This window comes from Meles meles, chromosome 20, assembly GCF_922984935.1.
Source record: "Meles meles chromosome 20, mMelMel3.1 paternal haplotype, whole genome shotgun sequence".
Taxonomy (NCBI): Eukaryota; Metazoa; Chordata; class Mammalia; order Carnivora; family Mustelidae; genus Meles; species Meles meles.
In genome coordinates, this window is record NC_060085.1 from 17,066,828 (window position 1) to 17,087,774 (window position 20,947).

The 20,947-nt window shown below is 60.6% G+C and overlaps 2 protein-coding genes across 7 annotated transcripts in view; one reads left to right on the forward strand and one right to left on the reverse strand.

Moving 5' to 3' along the window:
- Window positions 1-20,947, reverse strand: part of MYL3 (myosin light chain 3) — a 21,279-nt gene continuing 332 nt past the window's right edge. Inside the window, exons 2-8 of the mRNA XM_045991970.1 lie at window positions 5,262-5,401; window positions 2,962-2,989; window positions 2,681-2,830; window positions 1,709-1,882; window positions 532-609; window positions 370-412; window positions 1-173 (exon numbers count right to left, since the gene is read on the reverse strand). Coding sequence (XP_045847926.1) covers window positions 384-412; window positions 532-609; window positions 1,709-1,882; window positions 2,681-2,830; window positions 2,962-2,989; window positions 5,262-5,396 — 594 coding nt within the window. The 5' untranslated portion in view covers window positions 5,397-5,401 and the 3' untranslated portion in view covers window positions 1-173; window positions 370-383. The remainder of the gene's footprint in view (window positions 174-369; window positions 413-531; window positions 610-1,708; window positions 1,883-2,680; window positions 2,831-2,961; window positions 2,990-5,261; window positions 5,402-20,947) is intronic.
- The window catches only part of PTH1R (parathyroid hormone 1 receptor), a 24,510-nt gene continuing 21,822 nt past the window's right edge, over window positions 18,260-20,947 (forward strand). The window contains exons 1-3 of one of the 6 annotated variants that reach the window (XM_045991963.1): window positions 18,260-18,419; window positions 18,603-18,708; window positions 20,522-20,692. In XM_045991963.1, coding sequence (XP_045847919.1) covers window positions 20,637-20,692 — 56 coding nt within the window. In that variant the 5' untranslated portion in view covers window positions 18,260-18,419; window positions 18,603-18,708; window positions 20,522-20,636. The remainder of the gene's footprint in view (window positions 18,420-18,602; window positions 18,709-20,521; window positions 20,693-20,947) is intronic. The other 5 variants (XM_045991964.1, XM_045991965.1, XM_045991968.1 and 2 more) reach the window with 5 other exon arrangements.

Genomic DNA, 20,947 nt, shown 5'->3' on the forward strand with positions numbered 1-20,947 from the left:
CAGAGATGCACAGTCGGTAGCGGGAGATGACAGGCACCCAGGGGTCTGCAGGGCCGGCGGAGGGGGCTGCTGTAGGTGTCTTGATGCACTCCCCTCCTCCCTGCAACTCCCTGCGGCTGATGTCAGCACCATGAGTGGGAGATGAGCTGTCCCCAGCATGGGCTCCCGGCTCCCTGAGAGTAAAGACGGTCACAGGTTACAGGGGACGGGGTGCAGCGAGACAGCGGGGCGTCAGCTGAGAGCAGGAGTTGGTGAAGATGGGGAGGTGGCAACAGGGGATCTGGAAGCTGAGGCATGAGGGGACACAGCGTTGAGATCCACGGAGGCGGCAGAGGGGACAGCAGGCTTGGAAGGGAGTGGAGGTCTCACCTGGGACGAGAGGTTCAGCTGGCCATGATGTGTTTCACAAATGCTGCAAAGAAGGGCAGAGCGAGTGGCAGGGGTTGAGCACCCGGCGGCCACCGTGGAGGCCTAGGGTCCCAGCACCCCCCACCCCGGCCGCCGCCCCACTCCCCAGTCTGCCGAGCCCACCTTCGTAATTGATGCAGCCATTGGAGTCTTCCTGCCCCGCCATCAGTTTCTCCACCTCGTCTTCAGTCAGCCTCTCTCCTGGCCAGGGGGGCGGGAGGCTGAGTCAGCACCGCGGGACGGGTGCAAAGTGGGGGGACTCACAGGGCACCGCTGGGTGGTGGGTCTGCCTCCCTAGCACTCCCACACCTCACCTTGGCCCAGCCATCCCGGCTCACAAGACCTTGGCCATCACCCCCATTTCGGAGACCAGGAGAATCAGTGATAAGTCAAAGGGCGGGACTTGGGTCAGGCCTGGTGCACCCTCTGAGCCTGGGCTCTGTTCACAACAGTGCCAGCTTGGTTCAGGTGTTCAAGTCCCCAGCACACACTGTCCCTTTTCCTACAGGGGACCCTGGGGGGGGTCCCTTCCATCAAGGGGAGGCCAAGCCGCCCATGTCACTGGAAGCAGTCCCTCAGGGCAGCCTTTTGAGGCCAGAGGAAGGGCTCATGGGAAGGAGCTGAGGGCCTTGGGGGATGATGGTGGAGGAGACAAGGAGACAGCTTCTCTGTTCTCCAGACAAGTCCTGCCTCTGAGCACTGTGTACTGCCCTGGTCCCCCCATAGGAATGGGGGGGTAATCTCCTACCCCCAGTCACACACAAAAAACCCAGACACCAGCCCAGGGCCAAACACACAGTAGGAGTTCAGTTCACGTCCGCTGTAGGGAAAAGTTGCCTTGAGCAGATGGAGTAGGTGCTCAGTAAACATTTGCCGCACGAAAGCTCCTTTGAGAAAGGGGGTGCCCCTGCCAGCCAGATAATGGGCTTCAGGATGCCCAAGGGGCAAGCCTTTTACCTACTGGGCCTCTTCGTTGCTGTGTCCCTGGAACCTGACTTTGAGACCACGAACACCAGGACTGAATCGGTCCTGTTGGATGCGCCACAGTGCCCCCCACCGCCGCCCCAGAGCGCCCTTCCCTGCCTTCAGTTCCGTGAGCTGCACCAACACACTTCCTTTGTTGTTACCTGGCCTTCTAAACTGCCCACATCTCTGTCACCTGCCATGAAGGCCCCTTGACTGTGTCCCTCTGTCCATTTCACAGATCAGACGCAGGCTCAGCGGGTGACAGAAGGGTCTTGCCCAGGATGCCCCCACCACCACGAAGGAGGAGTGGGGAGGAGGAGGAAGCGGTCCTCACCTAGTGTGGCCAGCACGTGGCGGAGCTCAGCGCCCATGACTGTGCCGTTGCCCTCCTTGTCAAAGACCCGCAGCCCCTCCACAAAGTCCTCGTAGGTGCCCGTGTCCTTGTTCTTGGCAATGTGCTGGAGCATGGGCAGGAAGGTGTCGAAGTCCATCATCTTGCTGTTGAGCTCTGGCCAGGGGGGGTGGCGGGGGGAGTACAGTCGCTCTGAGGAGCAGGACAGGCACATCCTTCCCCCTCGACCCGGACCGCAGGGTACACACCTACTGCCCACTCGCAGTCCCAAAGCACTATACACCAGCTGGCCGTTTACAAACCACGCTCCCATCACGGGGAGTCAACCGAGACGTGCATCGTTTACATAATCCGTTATTGTTCACAGGGACAGTTTGCTGCGACAGCATCCCCCGGGGGCTCTTCCTAGCGCCTCTGCTCTGCTTTCGGGGAAACCATCCTGGATCCTGTGGTTTTTCTTGTAGACACCACCCTCCCCACCACTGGGATTGCTCGGGAGCGGTGGGGCCAATCAGAGACCTTCCCTGAGACTTTGGAAGCATGGAGGGGCCTGGGTCTCATGTCTCCGTGGGGCAAAGCAGGCAGCCCTCTCTGGCAGACGTGATGAGGGAAGCTGGCCCTGAGCGCCAGAGAGACACTGTGGAGACTGGGAGGGGCTACAGAGGCTGGGGGTCCCCTGGCCACCCTCACCGGCCGTGACGCTGCTTTGCACCGTCAGCTTCCTGTGACCAGTAGACCTGGTCAATGGTAGGATTGGGTGGCATGGGGTGGGAAGGTCCCGCAGACTTGCTGCTTGTTACGTTGGCAACATGGCTCGAGACCTGCCTCCATTCCTCATCCGGACACTGGGAAGATGTCAGGGGGGCGCAGAGCGGGCGGTACCCGTGCCGTGCCCCCGCAGATGTCAGCCCACTCCGGGCACGTCCCCGGGGCCCAGCACGAACGCATACCCACCTTCCTGCTTCGGTTTCCCCAAGACACGGAGCACCTCAGCCTGGGTAGGGTTCTGGCCCAGCGCCCGCAGGACATCCCCACACTGCCCGTACGTGATCTTCATCTCGCACTTGGGCGTGCGGTCGAACAGCATGAAGGCTTCCTTGAACTCTGCCAGGAGAGGATGTGAACTGTGGACACATCCAGAGTCAGCCCACCCCACTCACCCCGCCCTGGCCGGACTTCAGACTGGGGACCCCAGGTCCAACCCTGCAGCCCCAGGGCTCAAGACCCTCACTTACCTTCAATCTGCTCCGGTGTAAACTCGATCTGAAAAGGGATCCCAAAGATTCTGAGTGTCTGGCCCAGGGGGCGGGGCCAGATCTGCACCTGCACGCTCCACGGCCACAGCCCAGGCCTCAACCTCTTGGCTGCGCCAGCCTGTTCCCCTGGCAACATCCCAGCTTCGGCCCCCACGACCTCCTGCCATCACCCTTGGCACCTTCCTGTCTCCTCATCCCTCCTGACCTGTGCGAACTGAGGGCCGTGGGTCTGCGTGTGCGCAGACCCTGAAGGCTGGTAGGCCACATCTGGGGAACGATGAGAAGGCTGTCCTGGTGCCCTGAGTCCCTAGCCCAGGGTAGGCTTTACCTGATCCCCCTGGTCCTGGACAGATGTGTCTGAGGCCAGCAGACCTGACCAGGTTGGCTTTGCCACCCCCCAGCAGGCCTGGGGTTCAGTGGCAAAGCTGTCCATGTGAGTGAGACGGGAAGCCCCATCTCGTTGTGGGGGGTGGGGTGGCAGGAAGAGCAAGGGTGAGGGTACAGGCCAGAGGGTTTCGGTCGGCATGAGACCGTATCCACAGGAGTGAGTGTGTGTGCACTCATGTGTGTATGTGTGTGTGAGATGTATGTGTGTGCGTTCACACTCACGTGTGTCTGCAAGTGTTTACACTTGCCTGCCCTTCGCAGAGACCTTAAGGCTGGGCACTATCACTCACATGGTCTTACACACCCACCCAAAAGCCCTGGGCAGCCCCCCGCCCAGCCCAGCCTGGGGACACAATGGTAGTGTTGACTAAGTATCTGCTGAGGCCACATCAGAGAGCCACCTGAGGTAAGGAGGCCTCCTGGGACCCGGTTTCCCCCTCCTCACCAGATACCAGGTCTATTTTTATCACAGCAGTCACTTGACCCAAGGTCAAGGTCACAGGAGGGAGAGGAGCTTGGGGGAGGAGGCATGCCTGGCATGCCTCCCACTGCCCGCTCCCTGGGAACCCCACCAACCCCCAGTGCAGAGGGATATCCTCCCCCACCCCCTTGTCATGCTTGTCCCTTCTGGACTCAACCCCGAGTTGGGAAGAACCAGTTGCTGCTCCCGGTCCCTTGAGAGCTCTCTCACCACCAGGAAGCCTGCCGAGATTACACTCCTGAGCCTCCTGGCAAAGCCTCTGGCCCTTCGCCAGCCAGCCCGACAGAGAGAGCTGGGGGGGGGGCCCATGAGGGGCTTCGCTGTGCCCACCTCTCACAGGGAAGTCCGTGCCAGTCTCAGATCCGGTGAGACTGGACCAAGCCCCCCGGGGGCCGGGGGTAGCTGGCCCCCAGCAGGGGGCCTGTGGGACACAAGCTTAGACCCTGGGGGTGGTTAGGGCTCAGGGAGCCAACTTCAGAGAGCACATTCCGTGAAAGGCTCCCAATAGCCTGTGACAGGGCTTCTTGTCCCATGTCGCATCCAAGGAAGCCCCGCCTTGGAGCAGGAAACAGGCAGAAGCAAAGCTGGGATTGGAACCCATATCTTGAGGGACACGTCTGGCCCCCCAGGAAGGGATTGCAAATGGAAAATCGTTCTGCTGCAGCTCTGGCTGGACAGGCAGAAGCCATGAGGAGCTGGGAGGGCTCCACGGGGCCCCTCAGTCAGCAGCCAGGACAGCAGTAACCGGTGGCCAGCCAAGAACAGGGAGCAGGCAGGACACACGGAGCGTGCCACTCTGCAAATGCCATCGGAGTCATGGCTCTTCCTCCAAGTTTAGACTCGGAGAAAGACTTCCTAACGGGGGAACGGTTCCGTGCTCACCGGTCACAGCCCCAAGACCAATTTTCCTGAGTGACCGACTCAGCCTGTGCCTCAATTTCCCCACCTAAAAACTGAGGCCCGACACGCTGTGGGGCTCGGCCACCCTGATAGGGGTAAGTGTGCCCCAGCCTGGGCAGGGGCCTCACATCCCCATGCTCCCCACCCCCGTCACCCAGAGGGGAACAAGGAAGATCCCCGTCCGGCTGGAGGCGTTGGGGTCCGGGTGGCTCCAGGATTCCCCAGGGATGTGAGGTCCCAAGAGAAGGGCAAGGGACAGTTTCCACAACCACCCAAAGACATTCCCTTCAGTGGCCCTGGGGGAGTCCTGCCTGCTGTGTGACCAGCAGCTCTCCTCCTGCAGGGGCTCCTGACACCAGAAGACCCCGGGGCTCATCTGACCTCTGCATGGAAGTTTCCCACCACAGCTCAGCGCTCACTTTCTGGAGTCTGACCTGCCACTGGGTAGGTCCATTCCAGGATCCACTTAGCTGCCCTGCCCTTTCTGCTGAAACCCAGCTCCCATACCCACCTTGATTTTGGATGCATCAAACTCTGCTTCCTTGGGGTGCTCAGGCTCCGGCGCAGGTGCGGGCGCCGGGGCGGGGGCTGCCTTGGGGGCTGCCTTGGCGTCATCCTTCTTGGGGTCTGGCTTTTTGGGGGCCATGGAAGCTGTCAGCACGGAGAGGGATGTGGAGAGAAAGAAGCAGAGAGCGGGGTAGGTGAGGCTGGGGGGGGCTTGGCCTTTATCCCCTCTGGACACCTCCTGACCCCAGCCCCACCCCCCACCATGCACAATAGGGACAGGGCCATAAAAGGACACAGGCTAAGCTCCGGGGCTATTTTGGGGCCTGGGAGGGCATTGTTCAGGCTCAGGAATGGGTGGGGGAGAGGGAGGGCTTTCATTCCTCCCAATCACCTGTTGGGCAGAGGGAGGGGGAGTGGAGGACAGAGGCAGCCCAGCCAGACACGCAGAAACCCTCCGCAGGTGATGAATTGAGCCGGACCAGAAGGCTGGACCAAGCGTGCGCTGTGATGGGGGCAGAACTTAAGGGTACCTCCTGCGTCTAACTTTCCAGCTGTGCCTTGAATTCCCACGTGTCTGGGTCTGGGGGGCGGGGGCGGTGCCAGGAGGGGGAGGGGGAGTCTGCCCATGTCTGTTGATCTCCGGCAGCGGGAGCATCTGTGTGTACCCGTGTATTGTCTAGGTGTCTTCACGCTTGGCGGGGGCGGTGTTTGGGTGCTGCCTCTGTGTGTCTGTGCGGACCGCCCGTGCCCGTCTGGGTGTCGGCTCGGCGGGTCTGCGTCTGGGTGTTTATATGGACGCACGTGTCTGTGTATCTCTGTGAGTGTGTCTGTGAGTGCTGCTTCCGTAGGTTTGTGTCGGGTGTTTATATGTATCTGTGTGTGTCTGGTCATGGCTCGCAGGCTGCTGCAGCCCCAGCCCGAGGGGCCCCAGGAACACCGCAAGTGGCAATGGACTGGGTGCCAATCCCCGCCAGCCCGGGCTGCAGCCGAGCTGCCCCCCACCGTCCCCTTCACCAGCACCCGGCTGGCCCTGTGGCTTGTTCCTCCTTTTCACCTCACCTCCCATCTCCCGTCTTCCCTGCACTGGCCTGGGGCCCACTTTACCCATACAGCTTGGGGTAGGCCCTCGCCAGACCCCCGTACCCCTTGTCCCCTTTGCAGCGTGCCCTTGTCCTTCCTCTGCATACCACATTCCAGGCCCCTTGCCCCCTCCCCCCTCCAAGCTCCTTGTCTGCGTCCTACTGCCCCACGCTTCCCTCTGCTGGTCCTTTGGGAGGGGGGCGGGGACTGAGGGAGGGTCTGCCTCTCTGAAGGACCTCAGGGAGCTGAGCGAGGTTTGCCGTGGTGCCCACCCCAATACCCAGCCCTCGGCAGATGGCAGGGACAGAAGGTAGCCTGGCCAGGCCACCGTTTGCGAAAGTGGGGGAGGTGGAAGGCTGAGGTAGCATGAGGCCCCTCTGGGCACAGATTTCTGAGAGTAAGGACATCTTGCAAGCACATTGGGCTCCCTTTCTCTCCTGGGCATCTGTGCCGGGGGTGGGAAGGAGGTGCTCCCTGTTATTTTTAAGTGCCTGGAGGCTTTGATAGAAACTTCAGAGGCAAAGCCCCCCCCTCCCCAGGCCCCGGGGGGAATTCCTGGGTGTGGAGAGGAGCTGGGGCCCGCCTGAAGGCAAAATTTATGGGGCAGGGAGGGTTCTACCTGGAGGCCCCCCCACCGTCTTCCAGCTGAGCCCAGGTCCCTTGGATCCTGTCACTCATCCTCATGGAGAGGGGGACAGCAGTGGAGGGATGGGATCTGGCCCCCTCCTAGCTGAAACACAGGACATTCCTCCCCTCATCTGGAGGGCAGAACACCCCACATCTGGAAATCTGACAACATCCGGTGCTGGGGGGTGGGGGAGGCAAGTTTTTCACTTTCCTTCCAGATGTTTGGCAAGAGTATTGAGAAAAAAAGGGCTGGGGGGAGGGTCCACAGAGACGAGCCAGAAATACCACAAGAGAACACAGCCAGAGGGGGACACACAGAGAGAGGCCTCTGGGCAGCCCTATTGCCCAGGCCCGCTGGCCCTCGACATAACTGACTCTGGATGTCCCATGGGGACTCTGGCCACCCACAGGCACAGCCACACATGACCCAACCCCCTTGCATTTGTCATGGGTGAAACCGAGGCCCGAGGCAAAGGACACACTCAGGGTCCCCCAGATTTCTGATCTCATGTCTTTCCTCCACGCATAACTGCCAAGCTCCAGAAGCCACCCAGCACCAGTCTGAACTAGGGCAGGTGAGTGGCGAGGGCCTCCGGAGCCCCAGCTGCCAGGTCTGTGCCACAGGGTGGGCAGGCCCACATGGCCAGTCAGAACCACACAGCGCCATCCCTTCTGCCTGGGGGAGTATGGGGAAGGGGCGCTTCTGGGTCCCCTTCCCTCATGCCCAGGGCAGATGTGGTCCTGCAGGGGGTACATGCCGCACAGAGGCATCCTCTGCTCCCTCCCTAGGGCTCAGATGGGGAGGCTGAGCTCTGGCTCCAGGGAGAAGCAGGGCCCCAGGACTCGCCCTGCAGGACCTCGCTCAACCTAGAACTAATGCCCGGCCCCCAGCCCCAGGGGCTCTGCCGAAAAATCAGCCCCCTCTGCTGCCAGCTGAGACCAGAAGCAAGGGGTGGGGTGGAGTGCACAGGTGGGCAGGCAGGTGAGCAGGGGGTGAGGCATTGTGAGAGGGAGGGGCAGGCAGTGAGCAGAAAGGGCAGGCCACCCTAAGGCTCCGCTCTCTCCCCCAAGTCCCAGGCTGAACTCTGTGCCCCTCAGGAATGACAGCCAGCGGGCAAGGTCGAGGCAGGGCCTGAGGGGACCGGAGAGCCTGGGGGCAGCGGCAGGGGTCTGGGTGCTACTGCCCCTTTTGTTCCTCCAGCTCCAGCATCTGAGTGGTGACCCAGTCCGATGCAGACTCACAAGTCCCATATTCCAGAGCTCCCTCTCTCCCCAGCCAAGGAGAACACCGGGGAAGATGGCGGCCCTGACTTCTGAGGGGCCAGGGATAGAGGCAGGAGACACTTGGCCACACTGGCCTCCTTCTAGGTTATTTCCAGCCCTGATACCTTTGCATAGGCTCTTTCCTCCCCGTCTTACCTTGGGTTGGGACCCTAGCCATGGCTTGCTCCTGGGCACCCCCTGGTCTCAGTGATATGTCACCTCCTCTGAGAAGCCTCCTCAGACTGCCCTGGCTCGCTCCCTCTGTCTTGTCTCCCACCCTGACTCCTCAGCCCTGCGCACCCTGAAACAAAATGTTTCTTATCTTGTTACTTAGGTGGCTGCCTCCACCCCATGAGTGTCGGTTGGCCTGGAGGAACGGAGGAGTTTTTGTTGTCCCACAGCTACATATCCCCAGAGTCTCCAGCAGAGCCTGGTACACAGTAGGCGCTCAATAAATGTGGGTTGAGCAAATGTCCCAAACATCTCAATTTACCCACTTCTTACAGGGGTAAGAATGGGACCCACTGGGTCCCAATGGGACCCATTGCCAAATTCTATCCATGGTGTGGGGTCAGGGGAGATGGGGCGGAGGGTTGCAGGCAGACCAGCTAGAGTGTGGGTCACTGCAAGGGGCACCCTGGGACGGCAGCACAGCCAGCAGCAGCTGCCACCTCAACCCAGGCCTACCCTGCCTGCCACTCCCACCCCCTGGCTGAGGTTCTTCTCACTAGCTGGAAAAGTCCAGGGTGACCCCCGCGGTCTCAACAGCGACTTGACCGTGAAGACCAGCCAGCAGGGGGCGTAAAAGGGATAGAAACCAGGCTTTGTATCCAAACCCAAACTCCAGAACCCAGGATCCTAGGCTAGAACCCAGACACCAGACCTGGAACCTGGAACTCCAAACCCAGACTCCAGACTCCGGTCTCAGGATCTGAACCCCCAACTTAAAGCCTGGAATCTGACCTCACTCCGGGGACCCGGACTTTACAACCCAGGATGCCAAACCCAGACTTTAAAACCAGACTCCAGACCCAAGGCCCTAGGCCAAGACCCGGATCCTAAACCCAGAGTCCAGATCCAGGACTCAAGACCCAGGACCCGGGACAGGACTGCTGGCATTCCAGACCAGCACTGTCTATGGCTCTGCGTAGATGAGGGCGGGGAAGGGGGGAGGGTAAGCCCTTGGCAACCAGCGGGGGTGAGTGCTTGGCAAACCCTCCTGGTAGTGTTCCTCTGAGGGACATGAGGAATGTCCCTCATCCCATCAGAGCCAATTTGGGGAGCTCAGAATATGGTGGCCACGTGGAGGGGGTGGTGGAGGACGAGGGGAGGGAGGAATGGTTAGGGCCTTGCCATCCTTTGGGCCCGGGAGCCAGAGGCAGGGAAGGAGGGTCGGGCTCTTGTCCCCCTGGCCGCAGGCTCCACAGGCTGCCCCGGCCCGCCCCAGACCGCCCCTCCTGGCCCGAGGCCTCAGGGCTGGGATGCAGGCCCACACTTCCCGGAGGAGTCGAGAACGCGGCCTGGGCCAGACCCAGAGCCTTAGAAGTAGGTCAAGTGTTGCCGTGCAGCAGGTCCTGGGGACCCCGTCCAGGCACGGGCAGGCCCGTGGGCGGCAGCTCACCTACCGGGGCACGCGTGTGTACCCACGCAGATGTGAACCCACTGCCGTATGGTGGGGGCCCGCAAGCACGGACCCCAGGCAGGGCCCTCAGCCCCTGCCCAGCTGCACAGATGGGGGCACCGAGGCCCCAGGGACGGGCAGGAGCTGCTCAGCCACTCTGACCAGAGGTGGCATGAGGCAACCACGAGGACCAGGAAGAGAGGAATTTCTGCACCATCCCATGGTCCTGGATCCTTGGGCAAAAGTCTGACTCTAAGGAGGACTTCCCAGCAAGGCTGCTATGCCACCAACAGGATGTGGCCTGCTTCCCGGAGCACAGCTCCAGGCCTTGAAGGATGGGAAGGCGTGGCCAAGGGCACGGCTCTTGTGACCCATGCTGGTCCTGGCTCCTCTGGGCCTCCGTTTCCCCATCTGTACAATGGCCATGGGTGCGGCCCAGTGACAGTCGCTGTCCTGGAGCCCCAGCCCATCCTCGCCACCCCCACACCACACACAGACAACTCTGTCCTCGGCAGGCCAAATACAACCCTCAGGCCCCTCCCTCTGCCCACTGTGCTGACGGGGACCAGATGCTCCAACCTTGTGGTTCTGGGGTGGGGGTGGCAGGACCCAGCGGGCTGGCAGGCAAGGCCTGGGTTTGGCCCAGGGACCTATAATCAGCTCCTGCCCCTCTGATCCCTGCCCAGGACTGACGCTTGGGGCTGTGGTGTCCTGGCCGGCTGTGGCCACGGCCGCTATATTTGGGAGCCCAAGTGAACATGAGGGAGGGCTGGGCAGGCAGAAGACTCCAGGGACCAGTGCCTCATGGGAGGACAGGATGGGGGACACTGTTGGCCAGGCTTGGTCCTCTACAGAAGGAGGGCGTAGTCCTGACTTCAGGGCCCCCGTCTGAGGGGCATGTTCTGTTCTGAGGGGCCCGGCCTGGGGGGCATCGGCCCTGTCCTCCGCGGCAGGGTCTAAAGAGGGATTGAAAACACATCCGGGAATACTGGACCCCTTATTTAGTCCAATGAGTCCGACTGTGAGTTGGGGCCAGGCATCCTGAGTATGGGGCAAAGGGGTGGGGACTGACGAGGGTGACGGGAGCCGAAACGCTCTCAAGGGGTGAGTTTGGGCGTTGAGGGGTCTCGGTTGGGGGGACGGGAAGAGGGATGCCAATGTGCTGAGCCAGAGAATGGAGAAAATAGGGCCCGAGGGAACGGGCCGAGGTGCCGCCCAACCCCTCCCCAGCGTGGCCTGCGGCCTCCCTGAACTACCTTGGACATTCCCGCCACTGGGCCAAACCCTGTACACTCCCACCAGCCGTTTCCCAAAGAGCAAATATTTATTGTCCTTGGAAGAAAAAAAAAGAGTCCCCTTTTAGGATCAGGGTCTGGGAGCTGCTTCTGAGGCCTGCAGGGACTCAGCGGTGGCCCCAGGTGACCAGAGGCTCCACCAAGACCGGCCGAGGGTGGAGGAAGGAGGCTGGGACCCAAGCTGGCCTCGGAGGAGAGGGGTCGTGGCCGGTCCCGGCTGCGGGGCAGGGGGCTCTGGCCCCGGGCCCATTTCCACGAGGGTTCCCCAGAATAGGTCTGAGGGCGGACGGACCCTGTCACCGTGGCCGGAGGTGTGAATTTATGTGAAGACATGCGCCACCCCGTGTGCTCACGTGTGTCCCGTGAGGCTGTGAGCACATGCGTGTGTGTGAGCATGAGCGGGGGCTCCTGGCTCTGGGTGCACGGCCATCTGGGAGAATGTTCATCTGTTGGCATGGGGCGGGGTAGGGGTATGTGGACACAACCTCTGTTGAATGGCCAATTCAGTCAAAAAGGAGAGTAAATTTAGCAGGGGAAAAAAAACTCCGTCAGTCAGACGAGGAGTCTGAATTGGGTGGTTGTTTGACTGGATGGACCAACTGTCTCAGGCAAACAGTCCCCGCTGACTGGAGGAGGAACCGGCTCCCCCCTGCCACCCCCCAATACCCCCACCCCCCGGGCCCACATGGGAAACTGGAGATGGGGACCACGACCGACCAGAGATGAGACACGGAGACAGAGATGGGGACAGATTCAGAGACCAGGGAGGGAGGGTCCCGAGGCCAGCCAGAGACAAAGGGGAGCCCCTGGACGCAGGCTCCTGGAGCCCAGATAAGGTGTGTGCACAACACGGCCCTCCGGCCCTGACCCTCAGCTCTGAGCCGAGGAGGAGGCAGATTCAGCCCTGCCCTCCAGCAGCCCAAAGTGCACAAGAAGGGGGCACCAGAGCCGGACGCAGGAAGAGAGGGTGGGCCTGGGCAGCCACAGGAGAGGGGGCAGCAGCTGGAATGCGGACAAGGCAGGGGACAGGGATGGCAGTGATGGAGGTGAGGGCAGGAGGGTAACATGGTGGTGATGATGGTGATGGCAGAAGAGGCCACGGAGCCCCGGAGGGCCTCCCTCCCTGTCCCCTTGCTGTGGTGGCCCCATGAGACCCGGGGCTGTCCCCACCCCACTCCACCCAGCACCAGCTGTGTCCTTGCTTCCAGTGGCCACACAAATACCCTCTGTGGCCCAGGGTGTGGAGTGCATTAAAAATGGCCCAAGCCCCCAGCCAGGAATAGTCAGGGTCAATTCCACTACCTGCCTGTGTGGATATTTATATATCTACCCGCCTACCCCATCTAAAACAGCATGCACGCATGCGCATGCACGCACACACACACACACACACACACACACACACACGTGCTCAGAAATGCCGGAGTCAGGCTAACCTGCTCCTGCTATGTATCTGTGTCTGCCCGGAGATACGCACTGGGGCCTGGACACTCCCCTCGACATCTGGTCTCTTCTCACCAACTCTGGGGCCAACAGGAATGCACGCACACACACACATACCCGGCCCATGGGTGCTTGCACAAAGAACAACCACAGGCCCATGCACACACCTTTAAACATAAATCCTCATGCAATATAGATGCCTTTGCACAAATGATTATACACACGTATGCATGCCTGTGCACACATATCCACAAACTTGCACACACGTATGCATGCCTGTGCGCACATATCCACAAACTTGCACACACGTGCCCTTTTCACACATATGTACACACATTCACATGCCTTTGCGTACACACACACCTAGCACATCACAACTCCGAGGTCACTCGCTGGTATGGAAAGAGACTGGGGTGGGAATTAGGAGCCCTGGGAAGGAGGAGAGACCAGAGAAATCAGGCAACCACAGCAGGCCCGCCAGGGGAGGTCTGGGAGCTTATGTGAGTACACGTGAGTGTGAGTGTGAATGTATGTGTCCAGGTGTTTGGGACCTTTTCCCTGCCTCCTCCCTGGCCCCCTGGAGGGCCATCTTCTGCCCCCCACCCTGTTCACAGAGGGAAAATAGAGGCCAGAGCACAGCAGCTGGGCCTGGGGAGGTCAGCGTCCCCAGGTTTGGGGCTCGCAAGCCTTAGCATCTGTGTTTTTCTTGGCGCACTCCAGCCAGATAAGCACGGGGGTCAGAGCTCGGCTCTCGTGGGAAAGGACTCTCTGGAAGTCTCCCGACCCATTCCTTTCCCAGATCCTGGACCCCAGGGCAGGCAGGGGTGGAGGCAAAGGGAAAGAGGGGTGGCTGAGGGACAGGCAAGTCTTCATTGGGCTGGCCTTGAGGGCTGGGTGCGAAGAGGTGGAACACAGCACAATGGGAGACTCACAGATGCCCCAAAATGCGGCGTGACCCCTCAAACCAGCCCTAAGATGCCCCAGCACAGGGGCCGGAGCACGTGGAGAGAGGCAATGCCAGGGCCCCGGCTCTCTGTAGCAACTGGACTGGAGTCCCTCGGCTGCAGGGAGCCGCCTGAGGTTTCCGAGCCAGCGCTAATGGGGAAGCCACTTTAGAGAGGTGGTCAGAACGTTGGAGGACCTCAAAGCATCACCATCCATAGCAGATCATGACGTGCTGGGCCTGGGGTTAGTTATCTGTCACCCCCCCCAATCTCATCACTGACTCCTGGAGCCGCTTCCCATCCAGAGACCTCAGGGCACCCACTTGCCCAATGGGGTGGGGTCTTGGGTCAGCTTGGAAGGCACGCGGTCCCCCCAGCACAGTCAGAAGGAGGCAGGCTCGGGCCTGAGTCTCCACCATCCCCTGCTCCCCCTAATCTTTGCCTCCAGCCCAGGTCTCAGGGCCTTGCGGAAGGCTGGGGTTTGTCTGCTGGAGCTTGGAGCTCAGAGCCAGGTCAACAAGGGAACAATCAGGGGAAATTCTGTGGGATACAGGGCTCATCCAAGGCTGCAGATAAACAAGGAGGAGCAGGGGGCTTTCTTTAGCCCCAGGAGCCTGGCCTGACAGCAAGCCCCACCCCTGCCTTCGGGAGTTCTGGCCCCCTGGCTTGGGGGGCAATAAGCTGGCCCCTCCTGCAGCCCGCCCCCATCTGCACACTCCTGCCCCAGCCCTCTAACGGCTGCAGCAGTCTGGGGTCAGCGACCGCGCAGAGAGAAATCATTGATTGCGGCTGCCAAGAGCCCTGGCCATCTCCAGCCCCGAGTGCCTGACCTTGAGGTCCAGAGAAAGGACGTGCCATTCTCCCCACCCCCATCACCCCCAAGAGGACAGCAGCCACAGGGGCAGCGTGGTTGGCCTGCGCTGGAGGACTAGAGTGCACCTTCCCCACAGCAACCCTCCCCCCAACCCGCCACCTCCCAGGCTTCAGTCTCCCCTTGGAGATCTGGGTTCCAGTCACCTGCAGCTTGACTCTCGGGCTAGGGTTTGAGCTTTTCACGGACTCCTGAGGCTGCAGAGGAGCCCCAGACACGGAGTGGCGGCCCAGGCCAGTCAGGGGCTACATCCGTACTACGTGACTTTGGGCGGCCCTCTCTGGTCCCAACCAGCTGCCAGGGCCCCTCCAGCTCTGGGAAGGTCCCTCCGATTCATGCACAGCCACTCTCCTGTCACCCGGAACCTCCTCCAAGCTGGAGACCGACGGGTCCCCCGTCGGGGTCCTTCAGCCTCTTCCACAGCCAACCGGCCCCTGGGTGTTGGGAAAACCTGGGTACGTGGTCTGAATGAGCTTGGTGACCTCTGGCACGCCATCGCCCCTCTCTGGACGTCGCTCTCCCACACACAGTTTTATACACTTCCCCAAGTGCTTCCCGTTTCTGGCCAGTTCAGCCAACGTCCACGGCGCCTCTGGGCCAGGCTCTGTGCCGGGCGCTGGAGAGCTGGACAGACACAGTCCTGGTCCCAGCCCGAGACATTCCCAGCGTCATTGCCAGCTCATTGCTTCACTGGGCTGGTGTCCTCTGAGGCATGGGAGGAAACTGAGGCCCAGAGAGATGGCCCAGCCGTCCTCAGATGGCCCAGCCTGACCAAGGACCACCCACGTACAGCATCCCTCTAATCCACGCAGGGCCCAACATCACCACCTAGGGGGTCCCCGGCCCTAGGTCTCCCCACCACAGCCCCCAGCCGGGACCCAGTGTCTGAGCTGACCCCCTTCCCTCTGCTTCTTCCTTCCTGGCCCCCTGACCCTTCAAACCGCAGGGCCCAGCCGGCTTCTGGAACGCGTGCCCAGGACCTCGGTGATATTTTGAGTTTAAGAAAACTTTGCAGTCGGCAGGAGCTCTTAAAAGTTATAAATAGCAGCAGCGGGAGCCCATGCTGGGAGAGGCGGAAACACGTGTCAAACACGCCTGGGAGGGGGTATTCCGAGGCACAGACAAGCGCCCCCCCCCCCCCAGGGACCCACCAGGCTTCAGGGGATTTTACAACCACTAGAGCGGGAAGTCACACCCCACCCGGAAGGCGTCTGGGAAAGGAGACTCCGTTCTCGCTCCCCCCAACCAGGGTCCCGAGAGGTCGGTCAGGTTGCCCGGGCGAGCAGGGACGCTGTCGAGAGGCATCTGGGCTGGGAGGGCTTGCTCCTACCCGCCCCTCCCCACCACCAGCTCCCCACTCAGCTGCCCAGCATGGGAACTGTAGGCCTCAGGGGAGTTTGGGAGCATGTCCACACCAACCCCCAGCCAACATAGGTGGGATGCGGTGGGGTGGGGGGCTGGTAAGCCTGGAGTGAAGAAGGGACCATTCCAAGGTCACCAGGGAGCTGGGGAGCACTCAGACCCCCAAGCCATGGTTCTTCACACTGAGCAAAAGCCACCGCTGCCTCCCTTCCAGATACCTGCCACCCCTCTGGCTAAGCGGAGTGGGAAGCCTGAAGATGGCAAGTATGCTGGAGAGAACAAGGGACTCCATCCACCCCAGCGAGATGCATATCCTCACTCACCCCAGGGCCAGGTGTGGGGTCTCGGGCTTGCCTTGAAGGCCATGGGATTTGAGGAGCTGCTCTCAGAAGCCTGGTGTGATGGGACACAGCCATGAAGCCCCCCTCGATTTTCTCAACTGCTCTGTCATGTTCACAGGCCACAACCATGACTCTGACTACGGAGAGGTCAGGAAACTGAGGCACAGCTAAGACCATCTCCACCTCACCCCCTCCCCAACAGGTCTGGGGGCAGCAGCCAGATCTGGCATCCAGGCGCTCTGAACCTCAGGGAGCCCCGAAGGGTTTATGGGGCTCCCAATGAATGGGCCTGTTGAGCTCAGAGGGGGCCGGGCCCGAGTAAACATGACTGGGTCTGAGCTGCCATTCTCCCCCTGCCTCCTTCCCCAGGACCCAGGACCAAAATACAACTTCCTTTCCCCGGAGCTGAGGGCCAGACTCGCCCCTCCGAGCCCTGGGCTGGGGCTCACTGCAGGAACACAGCCTGGTCAGCGTTGGCGGCCCCCAGGGTGGGGGTCCAGAGAGGACTTCAGGTTTTCAGAGTCACATGTCTGCCTCCAAGCCCCAAGGACCTGGACCCTTGACGGAGCCCCTTCAAACCTTGAACTGCCCATCTATTAATGGCAGATCAGGAAACCAAGGCCATGAGCAGGAAGGGGACCCCACAGGTTAGGGCAGAACAGCCCCCAGCCTCGAATTTCCCCCAACCAGTGAGGGCTCCCAAGGGAGCATGTGGGGGGCTCAGAGGAGGGAGAGGCTACGAGAGTGGAGGGTCAGCAAGTAACAAGCTGGAGAGAGGGCAAAGGAGTCCCTTCCCCTTGGGCACTCTTGCCCACTGACTTGCCAAGCTGAAATCTAGTCCCCCCCACTGGCACTGGTCCCAGAATGGCCTATCTGCCCAGGGGCCCACCCTTGGAGCTGCACACCTGCGAGCAGCCCGGCATGGGAGGGGGCAGGAACCCCGTAAATGCTTGTTTGTCATAGCCTCACTCCAGGCCCCCACTCCCCTGCACCCCATCCCGCCAGCCAGCCCAGTCTACTCCCTCAGCCTCATATCCCCCACCTGGAGGCCAGAGATGGACAGGCTCTCTGCCTCCCTCTCCAGCCTGGGAACATCCTAGAAAGTACTTTGGAAACTGTAAAGTATGTTGCCCTCCCCAGGAGCCTGGAAGACCTGGGGAAGGGTCGCCCCCGAGGGACGGGGCCCTAGGAACGTGCCCCAGCTGCTGGGGGTTGGTTTGGGGCCGCCACCTCATGTTGCCGGGCACTGGGGGCTCCGACTGGAATGTGCTGAGCAGCAGCTGCCCCGTGAATCATTACACCTCGTCAGGCTGAGCCTGGGACTTCCAGACCCAAACCGGCTCTGGCTGGACTCCGGCGGAAGGGCAGCCTCCAGCCAGGGTCTCCAGGTGCTGGGGTGACATGCCAGGACCTCGCAGGGCCTCTTCCCTCTGTCTGCGTCCTCACTCTTGGTGTCTGGACCCAGCCCTGGTTCTGTTGCAGCCCATTCCACAGAACCACGGAGGAAGGCAAGTCATCCTGGCCACAGCCCTCTGCCTCCGGGACCTGTAATTGCACATGAGGACCCTGAGCCCAGGTGTCACTGGCTGGCTTCACGCCAAGAGCCCACATTCCAATGGGCAAGGAGTCAGATACAGAGTGGCTATGGGGCTGCAGGGTTAGGACAGGGGCATGCTGGAATGAGTGTCCCCACATGTCCCCTGCCCTGGGAACGCTTAGTACCCAGGACTGAGAGGGGAGGCCTTCTCGGGTCTCAGTTTTTCCACCTATGATCTGGGTATGAGCTACCCTGAACCTCCATCTGATTTCTTCAGGTGTCCCAAACGTGAATGAAATCACTCACAGTAGCTGTGTTCATACCTCATGGGGCCTGAAATTTCTGAGACGTGGAAAAGCCAGGAGGGGCAGACAGGGACACAGGAATAGATAGAAGGACAGTTAGTTGGAGACAGGCTTGGTGAGGACCACTGAGGCACACTCCCACTGGAGGGGCCAAGCTGGCCTGGGCACCTGGCAAGCACACCCATGGAGGTGGGGGAGGGCCCAGCTCAGGGCACCCAACACTTGGACCTGCCTCTTCTCCCCCACTAGGGGTCTGGGACAAAGTCCTGGGCTGGTGCAGGGCTTGGTAAAAAATAACTAATTATTCTTTTCAACCAAAAGCTCTCACTCAGGCCTTTTCCTGTCCCTAGCAGCAACATCCTTGCTTAGGCCTGAGCCCCAGAAGCTGCTAGAACCATCCATGGCCTCTCCATGGCCAACCTGAGCCTGCTCTGAGTGTCCAGGCCCTGCTTGGAAGACCTTGTGGGCTCTTGGTGAGTGGGGTCCAAGGCAATCCTGGGACGAGAGTGCAGCCGGGAGGGACAAGGCGAGGCCGTGGTACCCCATTGTGTGTGTGTGTGTGTGTGTGTGTGTGTGTGTGTGTGTGCCTGTGTCATGCTGTGGGGCCCACAAGGTATGCCTGCATGGAGATGTCTGTGCTTCTGGCATTACTATAGGAGGGAGTCTGTGACAGGAAGTCCACACCTCCAGGTGCTCCCGGAGTGCTCCCTGCCTCGGACAGAGCCTGTGCCCCCCGCTTCCCTCCCTTGGCCTTCCTGAGAGGTGAGAAAACCAGGCTTCCTGCTGCAAGGGGAGGGGGCTGCCCGACCAGCTGCTGTGGGAGCCTCCAGTGACTCATCTGGGTGGGGGGTGTTTATGAGCAGCCGAAATGGCTATAAAAGTGGCACCTCGGTTCACTGATGGCCTGGCCATCCCCTTCCCTACCAGCCCCTTGCCTTGAAAAGCTTCCAGAGGGGCCTGGAACCAGAGAGAGAGGTCTGGGATTAAGGCTTGGTGGAGGCTCAGCCTGGGGTCAGGGTTCAGCCAGGGATTAGAGGTCAGACTGGGATAAAGGCTCCACATTGGTGGTGGTGGTTGGGGGGGGGGGGCTCAGGCTGGGATTAGGATTGAGATGGGGACTCAAGCTGACTTTGGGGCTAAGGTTGGGAGATGAACTGTGGAGGGTTTACAGGCCAGGTCTTCCAGAGAGCCCCCAGAACGGGACAAGGGGTTTTCTGAGGCCAGGCTGCAGGGCTGAGAGCTGAGCCTCTGTCTTTCCTTCTTGAGTCTGGGGCCCACCCTGGCTCTAGGGTCTGTAGAGCTTGGCCAGACCCCTACTCATAGCAGCAGAGTCCAGTTTAGGGCCACTGGGCCAGAGCCCAGATCCTGCTCCAGCTCTGAGCTCCAGGGATCTTGGTTCTTCCTCCTAGGTCCCCATTACAGATGGGTGTCCCCCTAGGCGACTCCCTCCCCCCCAATCAGGCCTTTTCAAATGTCCCTGAAACTAACCTGAAACTGGCCAGAAACTGACCCTTGAGGCCCTGGGGCTTGCCTGACAAAAAGGGCTGGCTGGCTCTGCCAGGCACTGGGGTGCTACCAGTTAATGTGTGACACCCAGTCCCCATGGTGGCACTTTAACCAGGGGCCAGGAGGTGCCTTAGGGGATCCGCCTCAGCCAACAGTTCTGGAATATCCGGCAGGGACCTCTGGGGTGAGGCACATGCGTTACAGCTAGAAGAACACCCTTAAGGGCCCCACAGCCCACTGGACCCCTCTCTGCAGCCTTACCCACAATCCCCCTGCCCCGGTCCTCCCCACTACAAATACTGTTTGTTTCCCAATCTCAAGCTTTCTGGTATCAGGTCTGAGGACTCCCTACACCAGTCCCCAGTTTTACCCCAGTTGCCCCAGTGACTCTGTGAAATGTTCTTTTCCTATCACCACAGGGCAGGGGTGATCAGTCATGATGCCATAAAACAGAGTAGAACGGCTTGGAAACAGAGACATAAAACAGAGACCATGAAAATGTAACACTGAAGAACCACAGATGTTCTCTGGGTACCTGATCCTCCGCCTCTGTTCCCAAGTAACCCACACACCACAGGGGTAGCCCCCAAATCACAGTCCCCCCCAAGTAGTGGAAGACATGGGGTCACACACAAAAAAGAGGGAGGGATGCTCTTTACACCAGGCAGAGAGCCATGATCCCAGCAGAGTAAACTCCAAAGGCAAGGCCAGGGGAGTGAACATGGGGAGCAGGCCAGGAGTCGAGAGGACAGTACCTGTTGGGGAGTGTCACCTCTGGAGGAAACTGCCTCAGACAGCATAGTCCTTAATCAGCTGGGGGAAGAAACTTGAAAGTAGTGGGGCACAGAGGAGGATGTGGCCACAGACTCATAGGGAAGCAGACAACTGTGTATGGGAGATGGGTGGGTTAGGGCCTGGAGGAAGGTGGGCTGCCAGAGAAGCTGGCTGGAGCTGGATTCCAGTGGGCTTAGGCATTAGGTTTGCAGATCCATTCACATGGAGGGTAGGGACCATCCCTGAGATGGGGTGGGGGCTGGTTTGGGGGCTGTGAGGAGCTCAATTTCCACAGGCTGAGTCTGGGGAGCCCACAGAGCCCATGGGTCTGGACACTCACACTCTGCAGCACTAAAACAGTAAAGTTAAAAGCGCCCTTTGAATCAGCTGGTCAAGTCCCCGATTTACAGATGAGGAAACTGAGGCCCAGACAGCAGGAAGTCGTCCTGCCCAGGATACACAACCGGTAAGTGGGTGAGCAGGGACTGCCACTTAGCCCAGATAATATCTCCAGGGGCCCCAAGAGTCATATTAGCTTCCTCCTGACCATCCTTTAAAGCCCTCTGCTCCAGGCATCCCAGGCCTTCCCAGCATCTTAGCTTCTCTGCGTGATCCTGAAAGGTGGCGGATTTGGGGTCTCAGACCCCTTCCTCTACACGCTACAGCGTCCCCTCCCGAGCCGCCGGAGCACGTAACCCCGCCCCACCCCGCCCCTGCCCCC